This window comes from Musca autumnalis, unplaced genomic scaffold (genome assembly GCF_047663935.1).
Source record: "Musca autumnalis isolate F117 unplaced genomic scaffold, ASM4766393v1 scaffold_2, whole genome shotgun sequence".
Lineage (NCBI taxonomy): Eukaryota > Metazoa > Arthropoda > Insecta > Diptera > Muscidae > Musca > Musca autumnalis.
This window is the reverse complement of record NW_027411755.1, coordinates 79,526,895-79,551,966: the sequence shown is the minus strand read 5'-3', so window position 1 is coordinate 79,551,966 and position 25,072 is coordinate 79,526,895. Positions and strand designations below refer to the sequence as shown.

The 25,072-nt window shown below is 34.4% G+C and overlaps 7 protein-coding genes and 2 long non-coding RNA genes across 9 annotated transcripts; 2 read left to right on the top strand and 7 right to left on the bottom strand.

Annotated features, from left to right (window-relative positions):
• Nucleotides 1–3,574: 3,574 nt before the first annotated feature.
• Nucleotides 3,575–4,988, bottom strand: LOC141392876 (uncharacterized). Its single transcript, XR_012409904.1, has 2 exons — nt 4,086–4,988; nt 3,575–4,003 (listed from the first exon to the last, which is right to left on the bottom strand). It is a non-coding gene; the product is annotated as an uncharacterized lncRNA (long non-coding RNA).
• Nucleotides 4,989–11,736: 6,748 nt separating this feature from the next.
• On the top strand, nt 11,737–12,178 carry LOC141392875 (histone H2B). The gene has a single exon (XM_073965849.1). It carries the CDS (start codon nt 11,750–11,752, stop codon nt 12,122–12,124), a length of 375 nt encoding a protein of 124 aa, XP_073821950.1. The 5' UTR covers nt 11,737–11,749; the 3' UTR covers nt 12,125–12,178.
• Nucleotides 12,179–13,070: 892 nt separating this feature from the next.
• LOC141392874 (histone H1-like) lies at nt 13,071–13,879 on the bottom strand. Its single transcript, XM_073965848.1, has one exon. The coding sequence runs from the start codon at nt 13,819–13,821 to the stop codon at nt 13,144–13,146; it is 678 nt and encodes a 225-aa protein (XP_073821949.1). The 5' UTR covers nt 13,822–13,879; the 3' UTR covers nt 13,071–13,143.
• A 2,120-nt stretch (nt 13,880–15,999) lies between these two features.
• LOC141392290 (histone H3) lies at nt 16,000–16,410 on the bottom strand. Its single transcript, XM_073965240.1, has one exon. It carries the CDS (start codon nt 16,408–16,410, stop codon nt 16,000–16,002), a length of 411 nt encoding a protein of 136 aa, XP_073821341.1.
• A 908-nt stretch (nt 16,411–17,318) lies between these two features.
• Nucleotides 17,319–18,732, bottom strand: LOC141392873 (uncharacterized). The gene is made up of 2 exons (XR_012409903.1): nt 17,830–18,732; nt 17,319–17,747 (listed from the first exon to the last, which is right to left on the bottom strand). It is a non-coding gene; the product is annotated as an uncharacterized lncRNA (long non-coding RNA).
• Nucleotides 18,733–19,399: 667 nt separating this feature from the next.
• Nucleotides 19,400–19,864, bottom strand: LOC141392872 (histone H2A). Its single transcript, XM_073965847.1, has one exon. It carries the CDS (start codon nt 19,862–19,864, stop codon nt 19,490–19,492), a length of 375 nt encoding a protein of 124 aa, XP_073821948.1. The 3' UTR covers nt 19,400–19,489.
• A 266-nt stretch (nt 19,865–20,130) lies between these two features.
• On the top strand, nt 20,131–20,572 carry LOC141392870 (histone H2B). The gene has a single exon (XM_073965845.1). The coding sequence runs from the start codon at nt 20,144–20,146 to the stop codon at nt 20,516–20,518; it is 375 nt and encodes a 124-aa protein (XP_073821946.1). The 5' UTR covers nt 20,131–20,143; the 3' UTR covers nt 20,519–20,572.
• Nucleotides 20,573–21,464: 892 nt separating this feature from the next.
• LOC141392871 (histone H1-like) lies at nt 21,465–22,273 on the bottom strand. The gene has a single exon (XM_073965846.1). The coding sequence runs from the start codon at nt 22,213–22,215 to the stop codon at nt 21,538–21,540; it is 678 nt and encodes a 225-aa protein (XP_073821947.1). The 5' UTR covers nt 22,216–22,273; the 3' UTR covers nt 21,465–21,537.
• Nucleotides 22,274–24,393: 2,120 nt separating this feature from the next.
• Nucleotides 24,394–24,804, bottom strand: LOC141392289 (histone H3). Its single transcript, XM_073965238.1, has one exon. The coding sequence runs from the start codon at nt 24,802–24,804 to the stop codon at nt 24,394–24,396; it is 411 nt and encodes a 136-aa protein (XP_073821339.1).
• Nucleotides 24,805–25,072: the final 268 nt, after the last annotated feature.

Below are 25,072 nucleotides of genomic sequence, written 5' to 3'. Positions count from 1 at the left end.
AGGTTGCCTTTCAGGTTGGGCAGTGATTTTCAATGCTATTGCTTGATGATCTGACTCAAAGTCTAAAGTTGTTGGCCTATCAGGTATATAAAGCCCTTGGGTTGTCATGAAAATGTCTATAAATGACAGTGTTGTTGAACAGTATCTAGTTGGTTCTACTGTTGGTCTTATACTAATGTTTGGACTATTATCTAGCCATGATTTTAGTACTCTTCCGCTACTATTTATTTCATTTCCTCCCCACTCTGAATGTTTGGCGTTCAGATCGCCTCCTATTATTGCCTCATTTGCACCAATAATTCCACTTATTATATCTAGGTCATTAATGTTAATTGTAACGCGAGGTCTCTGATATAGTGACATCAATATAATATTTCTGCCACCACGATCTCTAATTTTGACTACTGTTCCTTCCAATAATTGAAAGTTTATTGAGAGTCTTTCAGATTTAAATGTATTTTTTATGCAAATAGCAGTTCCCCCCTTATTGGAATACAATCTATTTTGTCTGTAGATAGTATAGCCATTTAGTGCAAACTTGTGTTTTGCTGAAAGGCCATGTTCAGCCAACATCAAGATATCAGGCTTATGTTGATGGATAAAAATTTGTATGTAGTGTCTTTTAGTTCGTGACACTACCCCATTTACATTAATAAAAATAACTTTTAAGTTATCCATCGAGCTTAAGACTCGTGAAAAGCTGATAGAGGGATCGTGTTCTATCAGCGTCCGTTGTAAGTAATCTGTAGGATTCTGCATGTTCACCTATTTTTGTTAAACAGGTGTAGAAATCTTTGCCAAGCAGACGATTACAGTCTGCTTCGAACATTTCTATAAAGTCTAATGATTGGGATCTTAATGGTGGTGCCACTGTTGGGGCAAATTGGTTGTTTTCGGTAGCTCTAGCATACGAAACTGATTTGGATACTGGCGTAATTGGAAAACTATTAAAATTTCTTGTTTGTATTCCTGGTATGTTATTGTTATTAGTAGTATTACTACGAAGCTGTCTGTTTTCTATAATTTTTTGCATTATGCTCATTCTAATTGGGCAGTTTTTGGCACTGGCTACATGACCAGAAGTTTTGCAATTTATACAGTACACTGGCTTTCCAATGATCTTTTTAATTTGTCCCGTTAAGGGATCTTCAGAAACAACCTCCTCTATATTTAGTTCTTTAGGAGGAATTCTACATTGTCCCTTCTCATGAACATCAGGGCACTTGACACATCTAAAAGGCATTTTACAATTGGTCGAAATATGACCAAATCTTTGGCAGTTGCGACACTGAACAACGCTTTCCTTGCGATATTTTTGAATTTTAACTTTATTACCAAGTAGGTATTGCAATTTTTTGAAGGCACTCATATCAGATGTAGGGCCGAACTGCACAATCCATCGATTGCGTTTAATTTTTACAACGTTTAAAACGTCCAAAGGTAGATTTTTTTCTTTAATAAAATCTTTTAGATCTTGCTCGTCGTACGTTTCTGAAACCCCACGAATAAATAGTGATCGAGGTTTTAAATTATTTGGTGTATATGTGAAATATGGAATTTTCTCTTCATCTAAAAGTTCTTTTGTTATGTTAAAATCTTCTGATCGATTAAGTTTTAGTTGAATATTTTTACCATTTAAAAGGTCCATGTTGAATTGTTCATGGTTAAGTTTTTCTTTAAGTTTATTGTGTAATTGTTTCACATTTGCACCATATAATTTAATAGTGGGAGGGTGGCTAGCCTTACCTGTATTGGTATTGTTTGATACATTGTTATTAATAATAATTCCTTCAGTCTCCATAAGGGGTGCTTTTTGCTTAGACTTAGCAGTTTTCCTGCGAACTTCTGTCCACTCGTTCGTGTCCATGTCATCTTCATTGTTGTTGTCACATATATCTTGCAGCATCTCTGTGGTTGTTGCAGCTATTTTTGTTGTTTGTTGCTTTTTCATCTTTCCATCCCCAGGCAGTTTAGGCTTCTTGCCTGCCTGAGCCGGGTTTTGGCTTACCGCCGGCTGTCCACTACGCACTGGCTCTGTACTCGTAGTCTTTAGTACTGGCGGTGTACTAGTTGTTTCCATATTAGGGTGATTTTTCGTCAATGGTTTTGATGACGCATTTGAATTATTTTTGCCAGCAGCCAATTGCATTTCTAGGCTTGTAATAACTCGCTTGTAGCTATTTTCTTTGGAATAGAAATCTGACAGTTGCTTGGCAGTTTCTTCCTGTTGTTTTCTTAGAGCAGTTAGTTCAGCTAATAAAGACCGATTATTGTCTTCCATTGTTCTTAGTGCTGATTGAAGGGTTGTAATTATAGCCTCCAATTTTAGGTTTTGGTATGCTGACTCATCATCGTCGGACTTATATTTGCGTTTGCTTCTGCTTCGTTTTTCTTTTTTAACTCTAGCAGAAGTGTCGCTGTTATCGCCGACATTTTGAATAGTTGCATCATTACACATATTGGCTTCAGCAGCAATGTCTACTGAATTTTCAGAGAATTGCGCTTCATCATCTCCTTCTAGGCTATCCATGCCGACGGCAAAATACAGAGCCGCCGACAATGATTAACGCCGTTAAGGTCTTCCAAAGATATCAAATTTTATCTCAGTTTGAACAAAATATGTTTTATCTCTTTAGGTTTTAGATTGTCACTTTTTCACTAGCACTTAACACTTTATTTATTTGCTTCCGCTAGATGTTCACACTTTGACTTCAAAACACAGAATAATAACTGTGCCATCCATCCATATAGCGGTATTTATAGAAAATTTCGAAGAGGCGGCTATGATTAGGGGTGGGTAAACCAGTAAAGACAGCTGTGCGCGCCCAAAATGTGTACTAACACATACACAAATACATGTGTATTCCATTAAGACTCTTGGTTAGTCAAACAGGCCAATTTTTGTATAAATAGAAGCCGCCAGCCATCGAAAAAACATTCGTTCTTGTGCTTTCGTGAAGTGTTAAGTGATTTTTAAAAAAGTGAAAAATGACTGGTCGTGGTAAAGGTGGCAAAGGCTTGGGAAAAGGTGGCGCTAAACGTCACCGTAAAGTGTTACGTGATAATATCCAGGGTATTACCAAGCCAGCTATTAGACGTTTGGCTCGCCGTGGTGGTGTAAAACGTATCTCTGGCCTCATCTACGAAGAAACCCGTGGTGTTCTGAAGGTGTTTTTGGAAAACGTTATTCGTGACGCCGTTACATACACCGAACATGCTAAGCGTAAAACCGTCACTGCTATGGATGTCGTCTATGCTTTGAAGAGACAAGGTCGTACTTTGTACGGTTTCGGCGGTTAAATATTTTCTTGACGCTATTTGGAGAATTTTTCTTTTACAACAAAACAATCGGTCCTTTTCAGGACCACAAAAAATATTTAAAAAGAGATATTTTCTTGTTGAAAATTACAAAAACATAAAAAAATTTAATAAAATATATCAAAAATAAAACTTACCTTAATATATGAAAAATAAAACTAACCATAAAATATTTTCTTTCTTATATCTTTTTTCAGTGCATTTTATTTTTTCTTTCTTTTTCCACATTTCATAAAATTTTTCAAATAATATTCCCTTTTGTCTTCAAAAATAAATGCCGTCGGCAACTCTGCTCATTTAATTTTATTTTCATAAATTTTTTTTCCATCATCAAATAATTTTCCATTTTTTCCTTCAAAAATGTTTGCCGTCGGCAAACATTACCTTTTTTCTTACAATTTTTTCTTCTTCTTTTTTTGCCTTCAAAAATATTTTACCGTCGGCAACTCTGATCATTCCTTTTTCGTAATACACAAAAATGTTCCTTTATTTCCACTAATACATGTTCTACCGGCAACTCTCATTGTTAGGGTAGCTGCTTGCTTGCTTGATAATACGACGATGTGTGTATACGCACGCTAGCGTCGGTCTGTGTGTGCGTGTGTTTGTTCATATAACTAACGCACATCAATGCTATGCCAAGCGAACAATATCTTTGACTGCGATGTTAAGTACTTATTTTTTCCTTCAAGTAAAAATTTTTGTTATTTTGTGATGAAATTATTAAAAATTGTTATTAAATTTTTTAAAAGTATAAAGAAAATTACCTTTTTTTTTAAAAAAATTGTCTTTAAATTAGTTTGAATTTTGTTAATATTTACTGCGATTTTTCTCAAAAATATATTTAAAAAAATTTTATAGCATCTCTTTTTTCAAAAAATTGCTTATGAAAAACTTCTTCTTCTTCTTATGTTTCATGATTTCATATAAAAATATTTTCTTTTACTTAATCCTCCAAAAAATCACATAATTTTCTAAATTTCTCTCACTTTATGTTGAAATTATTAGGAAAAAATTCTTCTTCTTCTTCTTATATTTCATGAACTCGCATAGAAAAATTTTATCTTTTACTTATTTATTCAAAAATCCCATAATCCTCCAAAAAATCACATAATTTTCTAAATTTCTCTCACTTTATGTTGAAATTATTGAGAATTTTCTTCTTCTTCTTCTCGTTTCACTAACTCAAATTTTCTTAAATGACCAAAAAATTACATAATTTTCTAAATTTCTCTCACTTTAGTTGAAATTATTGAAAATTTTCTTCTTCTTCTTGTTTCACTAAATCACATTTTCTTAAATGACCAAAAAAATCACATAATTTTCTAAATTTCTTTTACTTTATGTTGAAATTATTAAAAAATTTCTTCTTCTTCTTCCTATGTTTCACTAAAAATATTTTATTTTTCTCAAACGTCCCAAAAATCACATCAATTCTTTTACTTTATGTTGAAATCATTGAAAATTTTCTTCTTCTTCTTCTTATCTTTCACTAAAAATAATTTATTTTTTCTTAAATGTCCACAAAAATCACATCATTTTCTTCTATTTTATGTATTTTTGTTATTTTCTAACAATGATCCTCAATTTATTTCACAACTCTACTTTTTTCCCTTTGAAAATAAAAAATTTTTTCCGTGCGCACTTCATGTTGTCATCACTCTATTACTAACTTTATGCTTTGACAACATCACCAAAATCACACATTTCTGCATTTTTTCCTTTCCAAATACAGTTACTTTTTTCTCCTCAAAATTCGCGGCGGCAGAACACTTTTTCCATATAATTTACTCTAACAGCCACTACAACAACATCAACAACCATCATCATCGTAAGTAAAGGCATTTGGTTATTCTAACTAACAAACACACAACACCACACACACACACATTCATAACAGACATCGTCAACATACGATGAACGAACATTGGCGGGAACATCGATGAACGAATATTGGCGCGAACATCATCGATGAGACGAATGATCTCTTTTTCGCTCTCTCTCTCTTTCTCTGTCTCTCTATCTGTCTCGCTATTCCTGTGAAAACTAAAGCGACATAAAACAAACACAATTCTGTTGGGGGGTAGAAATGAAAAACAGTTACAACAAACGAACATATTTTCTAAGGAATTATGAAAGAAAAAATGTCATTTGTAAAATAATCAAGGGTTGTCGTCGATTAAGAAAAATATCATTTTTTGGGCATTTTTATTTTTTTCCCTATAAAATGTAAATATTAAATTTTTGGTCATTTTTATTCTTTCCCTATAAAATGTAAATAATGAAAATTAATAGTTTGAATAGATTTTTTCTCTTTTTAAATATTTTTTGTCGTCCTGAAAAGGACGGATTGGTTGAATTTTGTATGGATTTTTCTTCTTCTTATACGATGGTCTGTATTTTTTCCATAATACCTTTCGAGATAATTTAGGCTTTCTTTTCGGTCTTCTTGGGCAAGAGAACAGCTTGGATGTTTGGCAATACACCACCTTGGGCAATTGTGACGCCGGACAGCAATTTGTTCAATTCTTCGTCGTTGCGGATGGCCAATTGCAAGTGACGGGGAATGATACGAGTCTTCTTGTTGTCACGGGCAGCATTACCAGCCAATTCCAAAACTTCAGCAGCCAAATATTCCATGACGGCGGCTAAATATACTGGAGCACCGGCACCAACACGTTCAGCATAGTTGCCTTTGCGCAACAAACGATGAATACGACCGACGGGGAATTGAAGACCAGCACGATTTGAACGGGACTTTGCCTTTCCCTTAACTTTGCCACCTTTACCACGACCAGACATTTTCACTTAATATTTTTTTGAACACTTCACTTAGCACTGAAAAAACACAGAATGATGCCGTTACTCGATTTTCATTTCATTTCAAAATTGCCTTTTATTTTTCCATTCGTTTTGTTTACAATGTTTTACTTAAAGGCTAAAGTATTATTGATATTTATAAATAAACATTCACTAGGTATTCTAGATACATATAAAAGTGATTACAATGTTTTTTGTTTTGTGTTGCACTTCTGTACTAACAATCATTTGGTTATGTTTTGATAAAAATTCATGTTTTTGAAATGGCCCAAAAAATTTAAAAAAAAGGGCTAATATTTTAAAAGAAATTAAAAATTATTAAACTAAAATAATAAATAAATTAAAAATAACTTAAATTCTAAAATCTAATGATACTTAAAACTATATTTACAATATATACATATGCAAATCCTACTGCTCAGTATTATATACCGGGTCAGTGGCTGCGTCATATCTACCGTATCTGCGGTGATAATAAATCAAGGAATCTCCTTGGTAAAGAAGGCCTTTTTCATTTAGTTTGACAAGGGCTATTGGCGGAAGGTGTTTTTTAGTGAGAATTCTTCTCATATCTGTGTTTGTTTGGAGGAAATCCTCCACGATGCTATTGTCTATATCTAGACATCTCTCAAAGAATTTTATTGCATCATTCATCATTGATGCATCTATTCTACTCAACTTTGTTGAGCTATAGATGCTTTTATTGGAGGGTCTTCTAATTTCACCATCATTATTTATAGATGGTCTTAGACCTAATGCCGGGGCTAATATACGCCTTTCAAATACTCTTATCCTTTCCATCTGGGCCGACGATATGTCAGCCCAAGCCGGAAAGGAGTAAGATATGACAGGACGTATGATTTGTTGGTATATTAACTGTTTAATTTGTGACGAAAGGCCCCCCCTCATCACAAAAAGTTTTTGATATGTGCCATATAGGCGTTTGGCTTTGTTTAGCACAAAGTCTACATGTTTAATGAAGTCAAAGTTTTTGCTGAACATAATGCCTAGATATTTCATCTCGTCAGAAGTTCTAATAGTTTCATTTCTGAGTTTAATTTGTGGAGCATATCTTCTCAAAGTTGGATAAGTTGCTCTGGGCTTACCACTTAACACGATGGAAACACATTTTTTTGCATTTAAGTTAAGCTGCCACCTATCGAAATAGTCGCAGAGCTTTTCCATGTATGTATTTAACCTCCTCTCAAGGGTGTGGCCGAATCTTCCACGTAAGGCTATCAAAATATCATCTGCATATGCCAACAGCAGGCCCCCGTCAGGCGGACTAGGGATGTCGCTTATGAATATGTTGTACAACACCGGTCCAAGGAGTGAACCTTGTGGCACACCCGCTTGGACCAGGCGTTGCACAGACATATCCTCACCGACTTTCACCCTAAAATGTCTGTCATTCAGGAAGCTCGCTATCAACCTGCAGATATTATTATCAAACCCAAAAGATTGGAGTTTGTAAATTATACCGTTTTGCCAAACAGTGTCAAATGCCTTTGCGAAGTCAAGGCTGATGGCCATTGTGCCCATCTGCCTCTCATACCCATTGGCGACGTAATTGGAAAATGCCACTAGGGCATGTGTTGTGGAGTGTTGTGGTCTAAAACCAAATTGACAGTCTCTTAATATTTTACGTTCTTCTAATAATATTTTTATTCTTTCTAGAATAATATATTCAAACAATTTTCCGAATGGGGACAAGAGGGAGATGGGCCTATAACTTCCACACTGTTTGGCATCGGAATTCGGTTTTTTAATTGGTATAACAAGGGCTTGTTTCCATACTAATGGAAAATACCCTATATTTATACATTGATTGAAGAGGATTGTTAAAAATGTTAAAATAACATTTCCTAATTTTTTAATGGCGATGTCGGGGATACCCTCGATATCGCAAGACTTTTTTGGTGGTCTACTTTTGATTGATGTTGCAACCCTTGGTGGATTAACAAATCCTCCCTCTTGCCAGAGGGATTCATTATTAATCACAGCACCATCGGCTGTGAAATCACCGCAGAAACTTACCAGGGGTTCTCGAGTCTCAATTCCCACCACAGCCTCGTTGACAAGATTGTGGATGGAACTGACCCCCGAGATGTCCCTGGAATTGTTGTTATACTGCAGGTGATCCGCCAGCAGTTCGGCTTTACTGTCATTTTGTGTGATATTAACTCCATTAGGATCAATTAATGTCCCAATGGGTTCTTTATAGGAGAGACCAGCAGCTCTCTTAACCTTACTGTAGGTTTGTGGGTTCACCCTAATATTTTGTAAAAAGTTTTTATACCTATCCTGCTCAAAGTTGGCCACTTGTTGCCTGATAATAATGCCTAGGTTATTAATATCAGCCCTTATAACATTGTGTCTTTCTGGATCGCCTGATCTTCGCAGTATTTGACGAAGTCTTTTTCGTTCTCTTATGAACCTCACTATGTGGGCAGGCAACTCACCCAATAAATGGTTTTTATACCTTTGTTTTGGTACTGAATTTTCTAGTGCATCTCTCACTATATTATTTAAATGTTGCGCACAATGATCAATTTCATTGGCAGAGACATTTCTGTCTGTTGGAAGAGCATGATCTGCTAGCCCACCCTCCACGAGTCTGTTAAATTTTCTGATGTTCATTTTTTTAAAATTATAGAATGTTTTTAAATGTTCGGTTTGAATATTTGTGGTACAAATATTAATTTCCACTGCTCTGTGGTCAGACTCGTAGTCGTGTGTTGCCAGCAGACCATGGTCCTCCAAAATTACTCGAGATGATATCAGGAAGTAATCTATATAGGAGTCTTCTCCAATATTGGGTCTTGTGGCATTAGCTGTTGGGCATAATGCTAAATTTGGACAATCTAATAGATATGTATAGAGGCCTCGACCTCTCCTATTGTAAACATTCCCACCCCAATCTCTATGCTTCGCATTAAGGTCGCAACCAATGATAACATCATTGGTTGCTCCCAGGTCTGCAACAGCATCAAGATCGGAGGGGTTAAATTCCACTGAAGGGGGGAGATACATCGAAATTATCACTATGTGTGTCCCATCTGCTTTATAGAGCTTTATGCCACAAGACTCAATGTTGCCTGCGTCAACTAAAAAACTCTCGGCTTTGAAGTCCTCTTTAACGAGAATTGCCGTGCCCCCACCTGATCTACCTATTCTACATTGTTTGAATAGTGCATATCCCTCAACGCCAAATCTGTGCCTGTCTGACAGTTTATGTTCAGCCAAGAGCAGAACATCAGGCTTGTGTCTTTGAAGGAATATTTTAATGTAGTGTCTTTTTACTAAAGACACTAAAGAGTTGACGTTGAGGAATATGCACCTCAACATTTGTACCCCTGTAGATGCATCAGGAGTTTCAGGAAAGCAGTGTTATCGCCTTCTGCCTCCTGTATTTCCTGATAGCGATGTTTGAATTGTTCTAAGTCATTCATAAGATCACGAAGACTTTTTCCAAATGTGGATCCACACTCATTAACCACTTTCGTGGCTATTGCATCAGGATCCCCATTTGTACTTCTACGGTTTGTGGGCATGTTTGCACTAATTGCAGGAATATTTTTTAGCCCAACATTGCTTAAATTTCTTGGGATATTTGCACTATGTGCAGAATTGCTTGCTGGTACTTTTGCACCAATATTTGTATTATTTCTAGTGTTTGTTGGTATTAATGTACCAATATTTGCACTATGTGCAGCATTTGAATAGGACAAATCCTTCCTTATTGCCGAGAACCGTTCAGAATTGGCTAAGTTAGCGGCTTGTCGTTCTTCTTTTCGCTCATTCTTTTTGAGAAGAATGGCGTTTCTGATTGGGCATTCACGAGAGTTAGCACCGTGGCCTATTTCATTGCAATTGATGCATTTCTTTGGTGGCTTTGGTATGTCACTGTCAGAAGTAGCCGTATTGGGGTCTATCCTACGAGAACAATTACCACGTTCGTGGCCTTCCCCACAGCTAGGACAACGGTATGGCATGCCACAATTGCTTTTGACATGGCCAAACCGCTGACAATTGAAGCATTGTACAACTTCCCTACCAATAGCCCTGCTATAGGTTACATTGCACCTTAATATTTTTTTAGTTTTGTATAATTTTTGGACATCTGTGGACCTATCTATTTTGAGAAGCCATTTCATATCACTTATGTTAATTAAATCTACTACTTTAACATGGAAATTTAAATTTTCTAGAAAGTTAATTATATTTTCCTTTGGGACATCTTTTGGGAGACGACCAATTATTACCGAAAATGGTAATAGTTGTTTGGGAGTGTGAGTGTGATATTTGTATTTTCTCTCTTTTAACACAAGAATTACTTTTTCATAGTTATCAAAACCGTCTATTCTGACTGACATTATATTATTTCTAACTGCCTTAATCGAATAGTTTTCTTTTCCTATTTTTAGGTCTAAAATTCCTGTCACCTCGTTGTAGCTGACTTCGTAGATGGTGATAGCTGGTAGGTTCTTACCCTTTCCTTTGCTGCTTGGCTGCAATGTTGATGTTACCTTTGCTGCTGTAGTTGCTGTTGATGTACTTGGGTTGTTCGGCGTTGTTACACAATGGGTTGACGTTGCTGTTGTTATTCCAGCTGATTTTTGGTTCGAGGCCTCTGTCCTAGGCAGCTTTGGCTTCTTGCCTGCCTTTGCTAGCACCCGGCTTGCGTCTAGCTTATTTTCTTGTGACGGCGTTGTATCCACAGTTTGACTTTGTGGTGTTGTATCCAACGTATCCATCTCATTTTCACCTTCTTCAAAAGTGAATGTAGGTTGTTCAATACCTTGTGCAGCTAATTGCTTCTGCATATTTAAAATAGTTCTCTTGTAACTATTTTCTTTTTTTGCCGCGTAAGCAAGTTGACGGGCAGAATCGTCTTGCATGGCTTTAAGACGTTTAACTTCCTCCAAGAGGAAGAATAAATTTTGTTCAGAATCTTCAAGTTTTTTCTGAATATTGGAGAATGCTTCTTCTAGATTAATGGGTTCACTATTTTCCTCATCATCAGATTTTCCTTCACTTTTTGTCTTCCTTTTTTTGGCTTCTTTTGGTTTCTTGGCCGCCGACTGCTTCTTCTTCTTGACGGCGGTAAAATCAGGTTCATTGTTATGTGTTAATATAACGTCTTCAACACATAACTTTTCGTTGGATGATTCTTCTTCTTCTTCCATGATGATATGCCGACGGCAATTAACTTTGCCGCCGACACACAATAGTTTTTAGGCTACACCACTAATAGCAATTATTTTATCTCTTAAAAGAAAAAGTTTGATTTTATCTCAGGGCTATTTGTGGTATTTTTATTAAGTCACTTTTCACTTAATATTTTTTTGAACACTTCACTTAGCACTGAAAAAACACAGAATGATCGCCGTTACTCGAATATACCCGTACTATTTATACTTTTCTCTCGCTCATTTAATACACACACATCGAAAAATGGGGTTGTTTGGCCACTATTCCACACAGCAACTGTGACTACCTGAAACATTTGAGCATTTAATGCTTGAAATATTCTTGTTTGACGCCGTAGGTTCATCATTTGTGAACAGTGTTAAAAGTGTTTGTGTGATTAAAAAACTAAAAGTGAAAAATGCCTCCTAAAACCAGTGGTAAAGCAGCAAAGAAGGCCGGCAAAGCCCAAAAGAACATCACCAAGGGCGATAAGTCGAAGAGACGTACCAAGCGTAAGGAGAGTTACGCTATCTACATTTACAAAGTGTTGAAGCAAGTCCATCCTGATACTGGTATTTCGTCAAAGGCCATGAGCATCATGAACAGTTTCGTGAATGACATCTTCGAACGTATTGCCGCCGAAGCCTCTCGTTTGGCCCACTACAACAAGCGCTCTACCATCACCAGTCGGGAAATCCAAACCGCTGTCCGTCTATTGTTGCCCGGTGAATTGGCTAAGCACGCTGTCTCTGAAGGTACCAAGGCTGTTACTAAATACACCAGCTCCAAGTAAATGCCTTGATTTTTTCATATTTCGTCGAAATTCAACCATAAAAGGCCCTTTTCAGGGCCACAAAAAACATTTTAAAAGAGATCAAATTTTTGTCGAAACACTTATTTTCCATTATTTAATAAAGAAACTTACCAAAATAATTTTAAAATTCCTCATATTCTAGCAAAAATAATAATTTTCCCATGTATTTAGTAAATGACGCCGTCAAATCTTGTTTTGCCGTGGTTCATATTGCTTTTTTGCTTGCTTGGCTACTCTATGTGTGTACAACAACACGCCATCCACTGTATGGGTATGTGTGTGTGTGCTTGTGCGTTGTTACTTAGTATTACCGTCGGCAGTCACCACCATATCGAAAATGTATAAACGAACAACAAGTATGTATAAGCATTTTGCCTGTAATACTTCACTACGCCAATGTCAAATATGAAGCGCGAACATTTTTAAGGGGAAATTTTTTTGGTGGTGGCGCAAAAATTAACGGGACATTTTTCAATGGAAAAAATAGAAAAAGAAATAAAATAGAGTTGCAACATAACTTCATTAGAATAGAAAAACATTCCTGATTAAAATAATCTCCTTTTACCCAGCAAACAATTTTTGCAAAGAGAAAAAATTATCATTTTTGAAGATTAAATGAAAAATTCCTAAAATATGAAATTAGATGAAAATGACCATAATTAGACAAACAAAAATTAGTCACATTTATTTTATGACCCAGACTAAAATTTTAATCCCTTTGTGGTGTTATTTTGTGGAATGCCCATAATAAAACAGGCTCAATGTTAATTACCTAATAGGAAAAGTAATTAGTGAGGGTAAAATTTTTTTAAAATCAGACACGTGTGTATTTTTCTTATTTATTTAGGTAATAAAACAATAAATAGTAGTAATAATAAATAGTTTGAAGTAAAGATTTTCTCTTTTTGAATTTAATTTGTAGCCCTGAAAAGGGCTGTTAGATATTATGCTTTCGAATATCGAAAAATGTTGTCAACAAGTAATCTTTCTGGGAAAAATTACTTCTTGGCGGCGGCTTTCTTGGCAGCTGGCTTCTTTGGTGCGGCGGCTTTTTTGGGTTTAGCAGCTGCTGTTTTTGCCTTGGGTGCCTTTGGTTTGGTGGCAGATGCTTTAGCGGCGGTTTTTGCTGGTTTAGCCTTAACTGTACCGGTTTTCTTGGCGGCCTTAGCCTTTGTTTTGTCAGCCTTCTTCTTCTCAGCGGTCTTTTTGGCGGCAGATGGCTTCTTGGCAGCGGTTTTCTTTTCACCGGCGGCCTTTTTAGGGGCAGCCTTCTTCTTCTTCTCAGCAGCTGGTGCCTTCTTCTTCTTTTCAGCAGTCTTTGCTTTGGGTTCCTTGGAAGCCGAGGCGGACAATTTGAATGAACCAGAAGCACCCTTACCTTTAGTTTGGATGAGTTTTCCACTGGCAACAGCGCTCTTCAAATATTTCTTGATGAAAGGAGCCAATTTTTGGGCATCAACCTTGTAGGTGCTGGCCAAATATTTCTTGATGGCAGGCAATGATGAACCACCACGTTCCTTCAATGTTTTGATGGCGGCGTCAACCATTTGTTGGGTTGGTGGATGAGTAGGGGCAGCTGATGGTTTCTTTGCTTTGGCTGCGGCCTTCTTTGGTGCCTTTTTCTCAACAGCGGCAACTGGGGAGGCGGTGGCTTCAACAACGGCGGCGTCAGACATGATTATTCACTTTTATGTTTATATTTCACTGTAACACAAATACACTCACAAATTTATGTGTACTATTAAATTGTTATTGGCAAAGTTTTAACATGGTAGGTACATTGAAAAGATGAGAAGTGCATAGTAGTCAATAGCTATATTTTTCGAAATATTGTGTGGAAGCGTGTTTAATTTTTTACAAAAGTTTTCGTAGGAATTTAATTTTTCTGAAGAATGTTTGAATATTTTTATAAAAGATATTTTACACATTTCTTGTATAGATATCAGGCCATATTTTAACGAAAATTTGGTGTAATTTCCTTTATCCGTTTAAAAGTTATAAGCGTTTAACTTCACAGATTGTAAAAATGTAATCACAAATTTGTAACTAAATTTGAAAAAATTATGAATTTTTTCAAAAAATATTTTCCAAATTCTATTTGAGAATAAAGCCTGATATGTTTACTTTGGGATAAAATTAAAATATTGACATATTTTACATTTTCACTGTGAAAAAAATTGAAAATCTTTATGTGGTCCAAGACGGCAGAAATCCTCTTGTTGGCATATTTTCAATGAAGAAAAGTTTTTCTTCAAAGAAATTTAAAAGCTCAAATCTAATTAAGTTTTATAAAAATTTCTTAAAAAACATTTCAGAATCTGTATATTTACACCAAATTATAACATTATTCATAAAAAGTAGTTATTTCTTTGGAAAAGTTAAAAAAATCTTCCCATTACCGTATACCACCTATGGACAAACATTCACTGTCAAAGGTAATATTTTTGAAAATTGAAATATTTTTGCTAAATTAAATGAAAATCGCTCAAAAATTAATTTTTAATAAAATATGAGGACATTTTCGTTAAAATTTAGTAAACATTTCATCATTTTTTGCAAAAAATATTCTCCAAAAATAATTCTTCCTTTGCTAGTACATATCAAGGAAAAAACCATATAGAATTACTGAAGTTTTTCACACGTATATTTTTCCTGATTTCGTTAATAATTTGGATATTTTTTGCAAAAATGTATATAATAAAATAAATAAATCCCTTTTTTATGACAATTCTGTAAAAATAATACAAGATTTAAACATTTTTTTTTAAAAAGAAAATGTTTTTCTAAAATGTAGTATTACGCCTTTCAAATGGCCAAGAAATATTCGTCATATCTACGTGAGACAATTATTGATTAATATTTTCAAAAAAATTATAATTTTACAAAATTATCCTAAAATTTTACTAAATTAAAATATATATATAGCTGAAAAGAAAAAAATTGCATATTTCATTCATCATTATCTGAAAAGAAAAAATAAAACAAAACAGAGAGCATTTTCCGCCAAAAATTTTCAACCATTTTGAATGAGAAATAGTGAGAGCATTATTGCAGAGAACATTTCGCGCCAAATTTATTGAACATATGCCTCGTGGACATTAGTATACACACAAAAAGAAGTTCAATAAAACAAATATTTGTTATGAAGAAAATAAGAAGAAGAAAAAAACATTGCCTTTAAAGATGAAATTAATATTGACGCCGTCAAAAAGACCAACAGAAAAGAAAGAAGAAGAATAAATGTATACTTTAATAGGAAAATATTACTGACGCCATCAAAAACACACATAGAAAAGGAAGAAGAAGAAGAACACAAATGTGCATTTCAATGGGAAAATTTTACTGACGCCGTCAAAAATTACATATAGAAGGAAATTTCAATAAGTTTGTTCAAGAAGAAGAATAAAATGTCTTTTTAGGGAAAAATTATAACATAATTTTTGTTTTTTGTGTCAAGAAGAAGAACAAAATATTTAAATGAATAATTTTACTGACGCCGTCAAAAATTACCTATAGAAGCAAATTTCAATACTTTTTTAAGAAGCAGAAATGTGTCTTTGAAAGGGAAAATTGTAATATTATATTTTTTTTTCAAGAAGAAGAATAAAATGTGTCTTCTAATGGGAGATTTTTACTGACGCCGTCAAATATGACTCATACAAGAAAATTTTCAAATATTCCTAAAATCAGCCTCAAAAATTAAACAAACACAAAGAAAAATATTTATTTATTTAAAATGTTAAAAATGATAAATAGTTTGATGAAAAAATAATCTCTTTTTTATAAATATTTTGTGGTCCTGAAAAGGACCGATTGTTTTGTTGTAAAAAAATAGTTTTTAAAACGTCAAGAATTTAAGCACGTTCTCCACGGATACGTCTGGCCAATTGGATGTCTTTAGGCATGATGGTGACACGCTTAGCGTGGATGGCGCACAAGTTAGTATCTTCAAAAAGACCGACCAAGTATGCTTCACTGGCTTCTTGCAAGGCCATAACAGCAGAGCTCTGGAAACGCAAATCAGTTTTGAAATCTTGAGCAATTTCACGAACCAAACGTTGGAAGGGCAATTTGCGGATCAACAATTCAGTACTCTTCTGGTAACGACGGATTTCACGCAAGGCAACAGTACCAGGACGGAAACGATGAGGCTTCTTGACGCCGCCGGTGGCTGGTGCGCTCTTACGAGCGGCTTTAGTGGCCAATTGCTTACGAGGAGCCTTTCCACCAGTTGATTTACGGGCAGTTTGCTTAGTACGAGCCATTTTTCACTTTAATTTTTTTCACTTCACTTAGGTATGCACACAAACACTGTTAACACTGTAATAACTGTGCCATCCATCCATATAGCGGTATTTATAGAAAATTTCGAAGAGGCGGCTATGATTAGGGGTGGGTAAACCAGTAAAGACAGCTGTGCGCGCCCAAAATGTGTACTAACACATACACAAATACATGTGTATTCCATTAAGACTCTTGGTTAGTCAAACAGGCCAATTTTTGTATAAATAGAAGCCGCCAGCCATCGAAAAAACATTCGTTCTTGTGCTTTCGTGAAGTGTTAAGTGATTTTTAAAAAAGTGAAAAATGACTGGTCGTGGTAAAGGTGGCAAAGGCTTGGGAAAAGGTGGCGCTAAACGTCACCGTAAAGTGTTACGTGATAATATCCAGGGTATTACCAAGCCAGCTATTAGACGTTTGGCTCGCCGTGGTGGTGTAAAACGTATCTCTGGCCTCATCTACGAAGAAACCCGTGGTGTTCTGAAGGTGTTTTTGGAAAACGTTATTCGTGACGCCGTTACATACACCGAACATGCTAAGCGTAAAACCGTCACTGCTATGGATGTCGTCTATGCTTTGAAGAGACAAGGTCGTACTTTGTACGGTTTCGGCGGTTAAATATTTTCTTGACGCTATTTGGAGAATTTTTCTTTTACAACAAAACAATCGGTCCTTTTCAGGACCACAAAAAATATTTAAAAAGAGATATTTTCTTGTTGAAAATTACAAAAACATAAAAAAATTTAATAAAATATATCAAAAATAAAACTTACCTTAATATATGAAAAATAAAACTAACCATAAAATATTTTCTTTCTTATATCTTTTTTCAGTGCATTTTATTTTTTCTTTCTTTTTCCACATTTCATAAAATTTTTCAAATAATATTCCCTTTTGTCTTCAAAAATAAATGCCGTCGGCAACTCTGCTCATTTAATTTTATTTTCATAAATTTTTTTTCCATCATCAAATAATTTTCCATTTTTTCCTTCAAAAATGTTTGCCGTCGGCAAACATTACCTTTTTTCTTACAATTTTTTCTTCTTCTTTTTTTGCCTTCAAAAATATTTTACCGTCGGCAACTCTGATCATTCCTTTTTCGTAATACACAAAAATGTTCCTTTATTTCCACTAATACATGTTCTACCGGCAACTCTCATTGTTAGGGTAGCTGCTTGCTTGCTTGATAATACGACGATGTGTGTATACGCACGCTAGCGTCGGTCTGTGTGTGCGTGTGTTTGTTCATATAACTAACGCACATCAATGCTATGCCAAGCGAACAATATCTTTGACTGCGATGTTAAGTACTTATTTTTTCCTTCAAGTAAAAATTTTTGTTATTTTGTGATGAAATTATTAAAAATTGTTATTAAATTTTTTAAAAGTATAAAGAAAATTACCTTTTTTTTTAAAAAAATTGTCTTTAAATTAGTTTGAATTTTGTTAATATTTACTGCGATTTTTCTCAAAAATATATTTAAAAAAATTTTATAGCATCTCTTTTTTCAAAAAATTGCTTATGAAAAACTTCTTCTTCTTCTTATGTTTCATGATTTCATATAAAAATATTTTCTTTTACTTAATCCTCCAAAAAATCACATAATTTTCTAAATTTCTCTCACTTTATGTTGAAATTATTAGGAAAAAATTCTTCTTCTTCTTCTTATATTTCATGAACTCGCATAGAAAAATTTTATCTTTTACTTATTTATTCAAAAATCCCATAATCCTCCAAAAAATCACATAATTTTCTAAATTTCTCTCACTTTATGTTGAAATTATTGAGAATTTTCTTCTTCTTCTTCTCGTTTCACTAACTCAAATTTTCTTAAATGACCAAAAAATTACATAATTTTCTAAATTTCTCTCACTTTAGTTGAAATTATTGAAAATTTTCTTCTTCTTCTTGTTTCACTAAATCACATTTTCTTAAATGACCAAAAAAATCACATAATTTTCTAAATTTCTTTTACTTTATGTTGAAATTATTAAAAAATTTCTTCTTCTTCTTCCTATGTTTCACTAAAAATATTTTATTTTTCTCAAACGTCCCAAAAATCACATCAATTCTTTTACTTTATGTTGAAATCATTGAAAATTTTCTTCTTCTTCTTCTTATCTTTCACTAAAAATAATTTATTTTTTCTTAAATGTCCACAAAAATCACATCATTTTCTTCTATTTTATGTATTTTTGTTATTTTCTAACAATGATCCTCAATTTATTTCACAACTCTACTTTTTTCCCTTTGAAAATAAAAAATTTTTTCCGTGCGCACTTCATGTTGTCATCACTCTATTACTAACTTTATGCTTTGACAACATCACCAAAATCACACATTTCTGCATTTTTTCCTTTCCAAATACAGTTACTTTTTTCTCCTCAAAATTCGCGGCGGCAGAACACTTTTTCCATATAATTTACTCTAACAGCCACTACAACAACATCAACAACCATCATCATCGTAAGTAAAGGCATTTGGTTATTCTAACTAACAAACACACAACACCACACACACACACATTCATAACAGACATCGTCAACATACGATGAACGAACATTGGCGGGAACATCGATGAACGAATATTGGCGCGAACATCATCGATGAGACGAATGATCTCTTTTTCGCTCTCTCTCTCTTTCTCTGTCTCTCTATCTGTCTCGCTATTCCTGTGAAAACTAAAGCGACATAAAACAAACACAATTCTGTTGGGGGGTAGAAATGAAAAACAGTTACAACAAACGAACATATTTTCTAAGGAATTATGAAAGAAAAAATGTCATTTGTAAAATAATCAAGGGTTGTCGTCGATTAAGAAAAATATCATTTTTTGGGCATTTTTATTTTTTTCCCTATAAAATGTAAATATTAAATTTTTGGTCATTTTTATTCTTTCCCTATAAAATGTAAATAATGAAAATTAATAGTTTGAATAGATTTTTTCTCTTTTTAAATATTTTTTGTCGTCCTGAAAAGGACGGATTGGTTGAATTTTGTATGGATTTTTCTTCTTCTTATACGATGGTCTGTATTTTTTCCATAATACCTTTCGAGATAATTTAGGCTTTCTTTTCGGTCTTCTTGGGCAAGAGAACAGCTTGGATGTTTGGCAATACACCACCTTGGGCAATTGTGACGCCGGACAGCAATTTGTTCAATTCTTCGTCGTTGCGGATGGCCAATTGCAAGTGACGGGGAATGATACGAGTCTTCTTGTTGTCACGGGCAGCATTACCAGCCAATTCCAAAACTTCAGCAGCCAAATATTCCATGACGGCGGCTAAATATACTGGAGCACCGGCACCAACACGTTCAGCATAGTTGCCTTTGCGCAACAAACGATGAATACGACCGACGGGGAATTGAAGACCAGCACGATTTGAACGGGACTTTGCCTTTCCCTTAACTTTGCCACCTTTACCACGACCAGACATTTTCACTTAATATTTTTTTGAACACTTCACTTAGCACTGAAAAAACACAGAATGATGCCGTTACTCGAATATACCCGTACTATTTATACTTTTCTCTCGCTCATTTAATACACACACATCGAAAAATGGGGTTGTTTGGCCACTATTCCACACAGCAACTGTGACTACCTGAAACATTTGAGCATTTAATGCTTGAAATATTCTTGTTTGACGCCGTAGGTTCATCATTTGTGAACAGTGTTAAAAGTGTTTGTGTGATTAAAAAACTAAAAGTGAAAAATGCCTCCTAAAACCAGTGGTAAAGCAGCAAAGAAGGCCGGCAAAGCCCAAAAGAACATCACCAAGGGCGATAAGTCGAAGAGACGTACCAAGCGTAAGGAGAGTTACGCTATCTACATTTACAAAGTGTTGAAGCAAGTCCATCCTGATACTGGTATTTCGTCAAAGGCCATGAGCATCATGAACAGTTTCGTGAATGACATCTTCGAACGTATTGCCGCCGAAGCCTCTCGTTTGGCCCACTACAACAAGCGCTCTACCATCACCAGTCGGGAAATCCAAACCGCTGTCCGTCTATTGTTGCCCGGTGAATTGGCTAAGCACGCTGTCTCTGAAGGTACCAAGGCTGTTACTAAATACACCAGCTCCAAGTAAATGCCTTGATTTTTTCATATTTCGTCGAAATTCAACCATAAAAGGCCCTTTTCAGGGCCACAAAAAACATTTTAAAAGAGATCAAATTTTTGTCGAAACACTTATTTTCCATTATTTAATAAAGAAACTTACCAAAATAATTTTAAAATTCCTCATATTCTAGCAAAAATAATAATTTTCCCATGTATTTAGTAAATGACGCCGTCAAATCTTGTTTTGCCGTGGTTCATATTGCTTTTTTGCTTGCTTGGCTACTCTATGTGTGTACAACAACACGCCATCCACTGTATGGGTATGTGTGTGTGTGCTTGTGCGTTGTTACTTAGTATTACCGTCGGCAGTCACCACCATATCGAAAATGTATAAACGAACAACAAGTATGTATAAGCATTTTGCCTGTAATACTTCACTACGCCAATGTCAAATATGAAGCGCGAACATTTTTAAGGGGAAATTTTTTTGGTGGTGGCGCAAAAATTAACGGGACATTTTTCAATGGAAAAAATAGAAAAAGAAATAAAATAGAGTTGCAACATAACTTCATTAGAATAGAAAAACATTCCTGATTAAAATAATCTCCTTTTACCCAGCAAACAATTTTTGCAAAGAGAAAAAATTATCATTTTTGAAGATTAAATGAAAAATTCCTAAAATATGAAATTAGATGAAAATGACCATAATTAGACAAACAAAAATTAGTCACATTTATTTTATGACCCAGACTAAAATTTTAATCCCTTTGTGGTGTTATTTTGTGGAATGCCCATAATAAAACAGGCTCAATGTTAATTACCTAATAGGAAAAGTAATTAGTGAGGGTAAAATTTTTTTAAAATCAGACACGTGTGTATTTTTCTTATTTATTTAGGTAATAAAACAATAAATAGTAGTAATAATAAATAGTTTGAAGTAAAGATTTTCTCTTTTTGAATTTAATTTGTAGCCCTGAAAAGGGCTGTTAGATATTATGCTTTCGAATATCGAAAAATGTTGTCAACAAGTAATCTTTCTGGGAAAAATTACTTCTTGGCGGCGGCTTTCTTGGCAGCTGGCTTCTTTGGTGCGGCGGCTTTTTTGGGTTTAGCAGCTGCTGTTTTTGCCTTGGGTGCCTTTGGTTTGGTGGCAGATGCTTTAGCGGCGGTTTTTGCTGGTTTAGCCTTAACTGTACCGGTTTTCTTGGCGGCCTTAGCCTTTGTTTTGTCAGCCTTCTTCTTCTCAGCGGTCTTTTTGGCGGCAGATGGCTTCTTGGCAGCGGTTTTCTTTTCACCGGCGGCCTTTTTAGGGGCAGCCTTCTTCTTCTTCTCAGCAGCTGGTGCCTTCTTCTTCTTTTCAGCAGTCTTTGCTTTGGGTTCCTTGGAAGCCGAGGCGGACAATTTGAATGAACCAGAAGCACCCTTACCTTTAGTTTGGATGAGTTTTCCACTGGCAACAGCGCTCTTCAAATATTTCTTGATGAAAGGAGCCAATTTTTGGGCATCAACCTTGTAGGTGCTGGCCAAATATTTCTTGATGGCAGGCAATGATGAACCACCACGTTCCTTCAATGTTTTGATGGCGGCGTCAACCATTTGTTGGGTTGGTGGATGAGTAGGGGCAGCTGATGGTTTCTTTGCTTTGGCTGCGGCCTTCTTTGGTGCCTTTTTCTCAACAGCGGCAACTGGGGAGGCGGTGGCTTCAACAACGGCGGCGTCAGACATGATTATTCACTTTTATGTTTATATTTCACTGTAACACAAATACACTCACAAATTTATGTGTACTATTAAATTGTTATTGGCAAAGTTTTAACATGGTAGGTACATTGAAAAGATGAGAAGTGCATAGTAGTCAATAGCTATATTTTTCGAAATATTGTGTGGAAGCGTGTTTAATTTTTTACAAAAGTTTTCGTAGGAATTTAATTTTTCTGAAGAATGTTTGAATATTTTTATAAAAGATATTTTACACATTTCTTGTATAGATATCAGGCCATATTTTAACGAAAATTTGGTGTAATTTCCTTTATCCGTTTAAAAGTTATAAGCGTTTAACTTCACAGATTGTAAAAATGTAATCACAAATTTGTAACTAAATTTGAAAAAATTATGAATTTTTTCAAAAAATATTTTCCAAATTCTATTTGAGAATAAAGCCTGATATGTTTACTTTGGGATAAAATTAAAATATTGACATATTTTACATTTTCACTGTGAAAAAAATTGAAAATCTTTATGTGGTCCAAGACGGCAGAAATCCTCTTGTTGGCATATTTTCAATGAAGAAAAGTTTTTCTTCAAAGAAATTTAAAAGCTCAAATCTAATTAAGTTTTATAAAAATTTCTTAAAAAACATTTCAGAATCTGTATATTTACACCAAATTATAACATTATTCATAAAAAGTAGTTATTTCTTTGGAAAAGTTAAAAAAATCTTCCCATTACCGTATACCACCTATGGACAAACATTCACTGTCAAAGGTAATATTTTTGAAAATTGAAATATTTTTGCTAAATTAAATGAAAATCGCTCAAAAATTAATTTTTAATAAAATATGAGGACATTTTCGTTAAAATTTAGTAAACATTTCATCATTTTTTGCAAAAAATATTCTCCAAAAATAATTCTTCCTTTGCTAGTACATATCAAGGAAAAAACCATATAGAATTACTGAAGTTTTTCACACGTATATTTTTCCTGATTTCGTTAATAATTTGGATATTTTTTGCAAAAATGTATATAATAAAATAAATAAATCCCTTTTTTATGACAATTCTGTAAAAATAATACAAGATTTAAACATTTTTTTTTAAAAAGAAAATGTTTTTCTAAAATGTAGTATTACGCCTTTCAAATGGCCAAGAAATATTCGTCATATCTACGTGAGACAATTATTGATTAATATTTTCAAAAAAATTATAATTTTACAAAATTATCCTAAAATTTTACTAAATTAAAATATATATATAGCTGAAAAGAAAAAAATTGCATATTTCATTCATCATTATCTGAAAAGAAAAAATAAAACAAAACAGAGAGCATTTTCCGCCAAAAATTTTCAACCATTTTGAATGAGAAATAGTGAGAGCATTATTGCAGAGAACATTTCGCGCCAAATTTATTGAACATATGCCTCGTGGACATTAGTATACACACAAAAAGAAGTTCAATAAAACAAATATTTGTTATGAAGAAAATAAGAAGAAGAAAAAAACATTGCCTTTAAAGATGAAATTAATATTGACGCCGTCAAAAAGACCAACAGAAAAGAAAGAAGAAGAATAAATGTATACTTTAATAGGAAAATATTACTGACGCCATCAAAAACACACATAGAAAAGGAAGAAGAAGAAGAACACAAATGTGCATTTCAATGGGAAAATTTTACTGACGCCGTCAAAAATTACATATAGAAGGAAATTTCAATAAGTTTGTTCAAGAAGAAGAATAAAATGTCTTTTTAGGGAAAAATTATAACATAATTTTTGTTTTTTGTGTCAAGAAGAAGAACAAAATATTTAAATGAATAATTTTACTGACGCCGTCAAAAATTACCTATAGAAGCAAATTTCAATACTTTTTTAAGAAGCAGAAATGTGTCTTTGAAAGGGAAAATTGTAATATTATATTTTTTTTTCAAGAAGAAGAATAAAATGTGTCTTCTAATGGGAGATTTTTACTGACGCCGTCAAATATGACTCATACAAGAAAATTTTCAAATATTCCTAAAATCAGCCTCAAAAATTAAACAAACACAAAGAAAAATATTTATTTATTTAAAATGTTAAAAATGATAAATAGTTTGATGAAAAAATAATCTCTTTTTTATAAATATTTTGTGGTCCTGAAAAGGACCGATTGTTTTGTTGTAAAAAAATAGTTTTTAAAACGTCAAGAATTTAAGCACGTTCTCCACGGATACGTCTGGCCAATTGGATGTCTTTAGGCATGATGGTGACACGCTTAGCGTGGATGGCGCACAAGTTAGTATCTTCAAAAAGACCGACCAAGTATGCTTCACTGGCTTCTTGCAAGGCCATAACAGCAGAGCTCTGGAAACGCAAATCAGTTTTGAAATCTTGAGCAATTTCACGAACCAAACGTTGGAAGGGCAATTTGCGGATCAACAATTCAGTACTCTTCTGGTAACGACGGATTTCACGCAAGGCAACAGTACCAGGACGGAAACGATGAGGCTTCTTGACGCCGCCGGTGGCTGGTGCGCTCTTACGAGCGGCTTTAGTGGCCAATTGCTTACGAGGAGCCTTTCCACCAGTTGATTTACGGGCAGTTTGCTTAGTACGAGCCATTTTTCACTTTAATTTTTTTCACTTCACTTAGGTATGCACACAAACACTGTTAACACTGTAATAACTGTGCCATCCATCCATATAGCGGTATTTATAGAAAATTTCGAAGAGGCGGCTATGATTAGGGGTGGGTAAACCAGTAAAGACAGCTGTGCGCGCCCAAAATGTGTACTAACACATACACAAATACATGTGTATTCCATTAAGACTCTTGGTTAGTCAAACAGGCCAATTTTTGTATAAATAGAAGCCGCCAGCCATCGAAAAA

Excerpts from the sequence above, each read along its gene's own strand:
- LOC141392870 (XM_073965845.1), top strand. The coding sequence starts at position 20,144 with ATGCCTCCTAAAACCAGTGGTAAAGCAGCAAAGAAGGCCGGCAAAGCC.
- LOC141392874 (XM_073965848.1), bottom strand. The coding sequence starts at position 13,821 with ATGTCTGACGCCGCCGTTGTTGAAGCCACCGCCTCCCCAGTTGCCGCT.
- LOC141392875 (XM_073965849.1), top strand. The coding sequence starts at position 11,750 with ATGCCTCCTAAAACCAGTGGTAAAGCAGCAAAGAAGGCCGGCAAAGCC.
- LOC141392289 (XM_073965238.1), bottom strand. The coding sequence starts at position 24,804 with ATGGCTCGTACTAAGCAAACTGCCCGTAAATCAACTGGTGGAAAGGCT.
- LOC141392290 (XM_073965240.1), bottom strand. The coding sequence starts at position 16,410 with ATGGCTCGTACTAAGCAAACTGCCCGTAAATCAACTGGTGGAAAGGCT.
- LOC141392872 (XM_073965847.1), bottom strand. The coding sequence starts at position 19,864 with ATGTCTGGTCGTGGTAAAGGTGGCAAAGTTAAGGGAAAGGCAAAGTCC.
- LOC141392871 (XM_073965846.1), bottom strand. The coding sequence starts at position 22,215 with ATGTCTGACGCCGCCGTTGTTGAAGCCACCGCCTCCCCAGTTGCCGCT.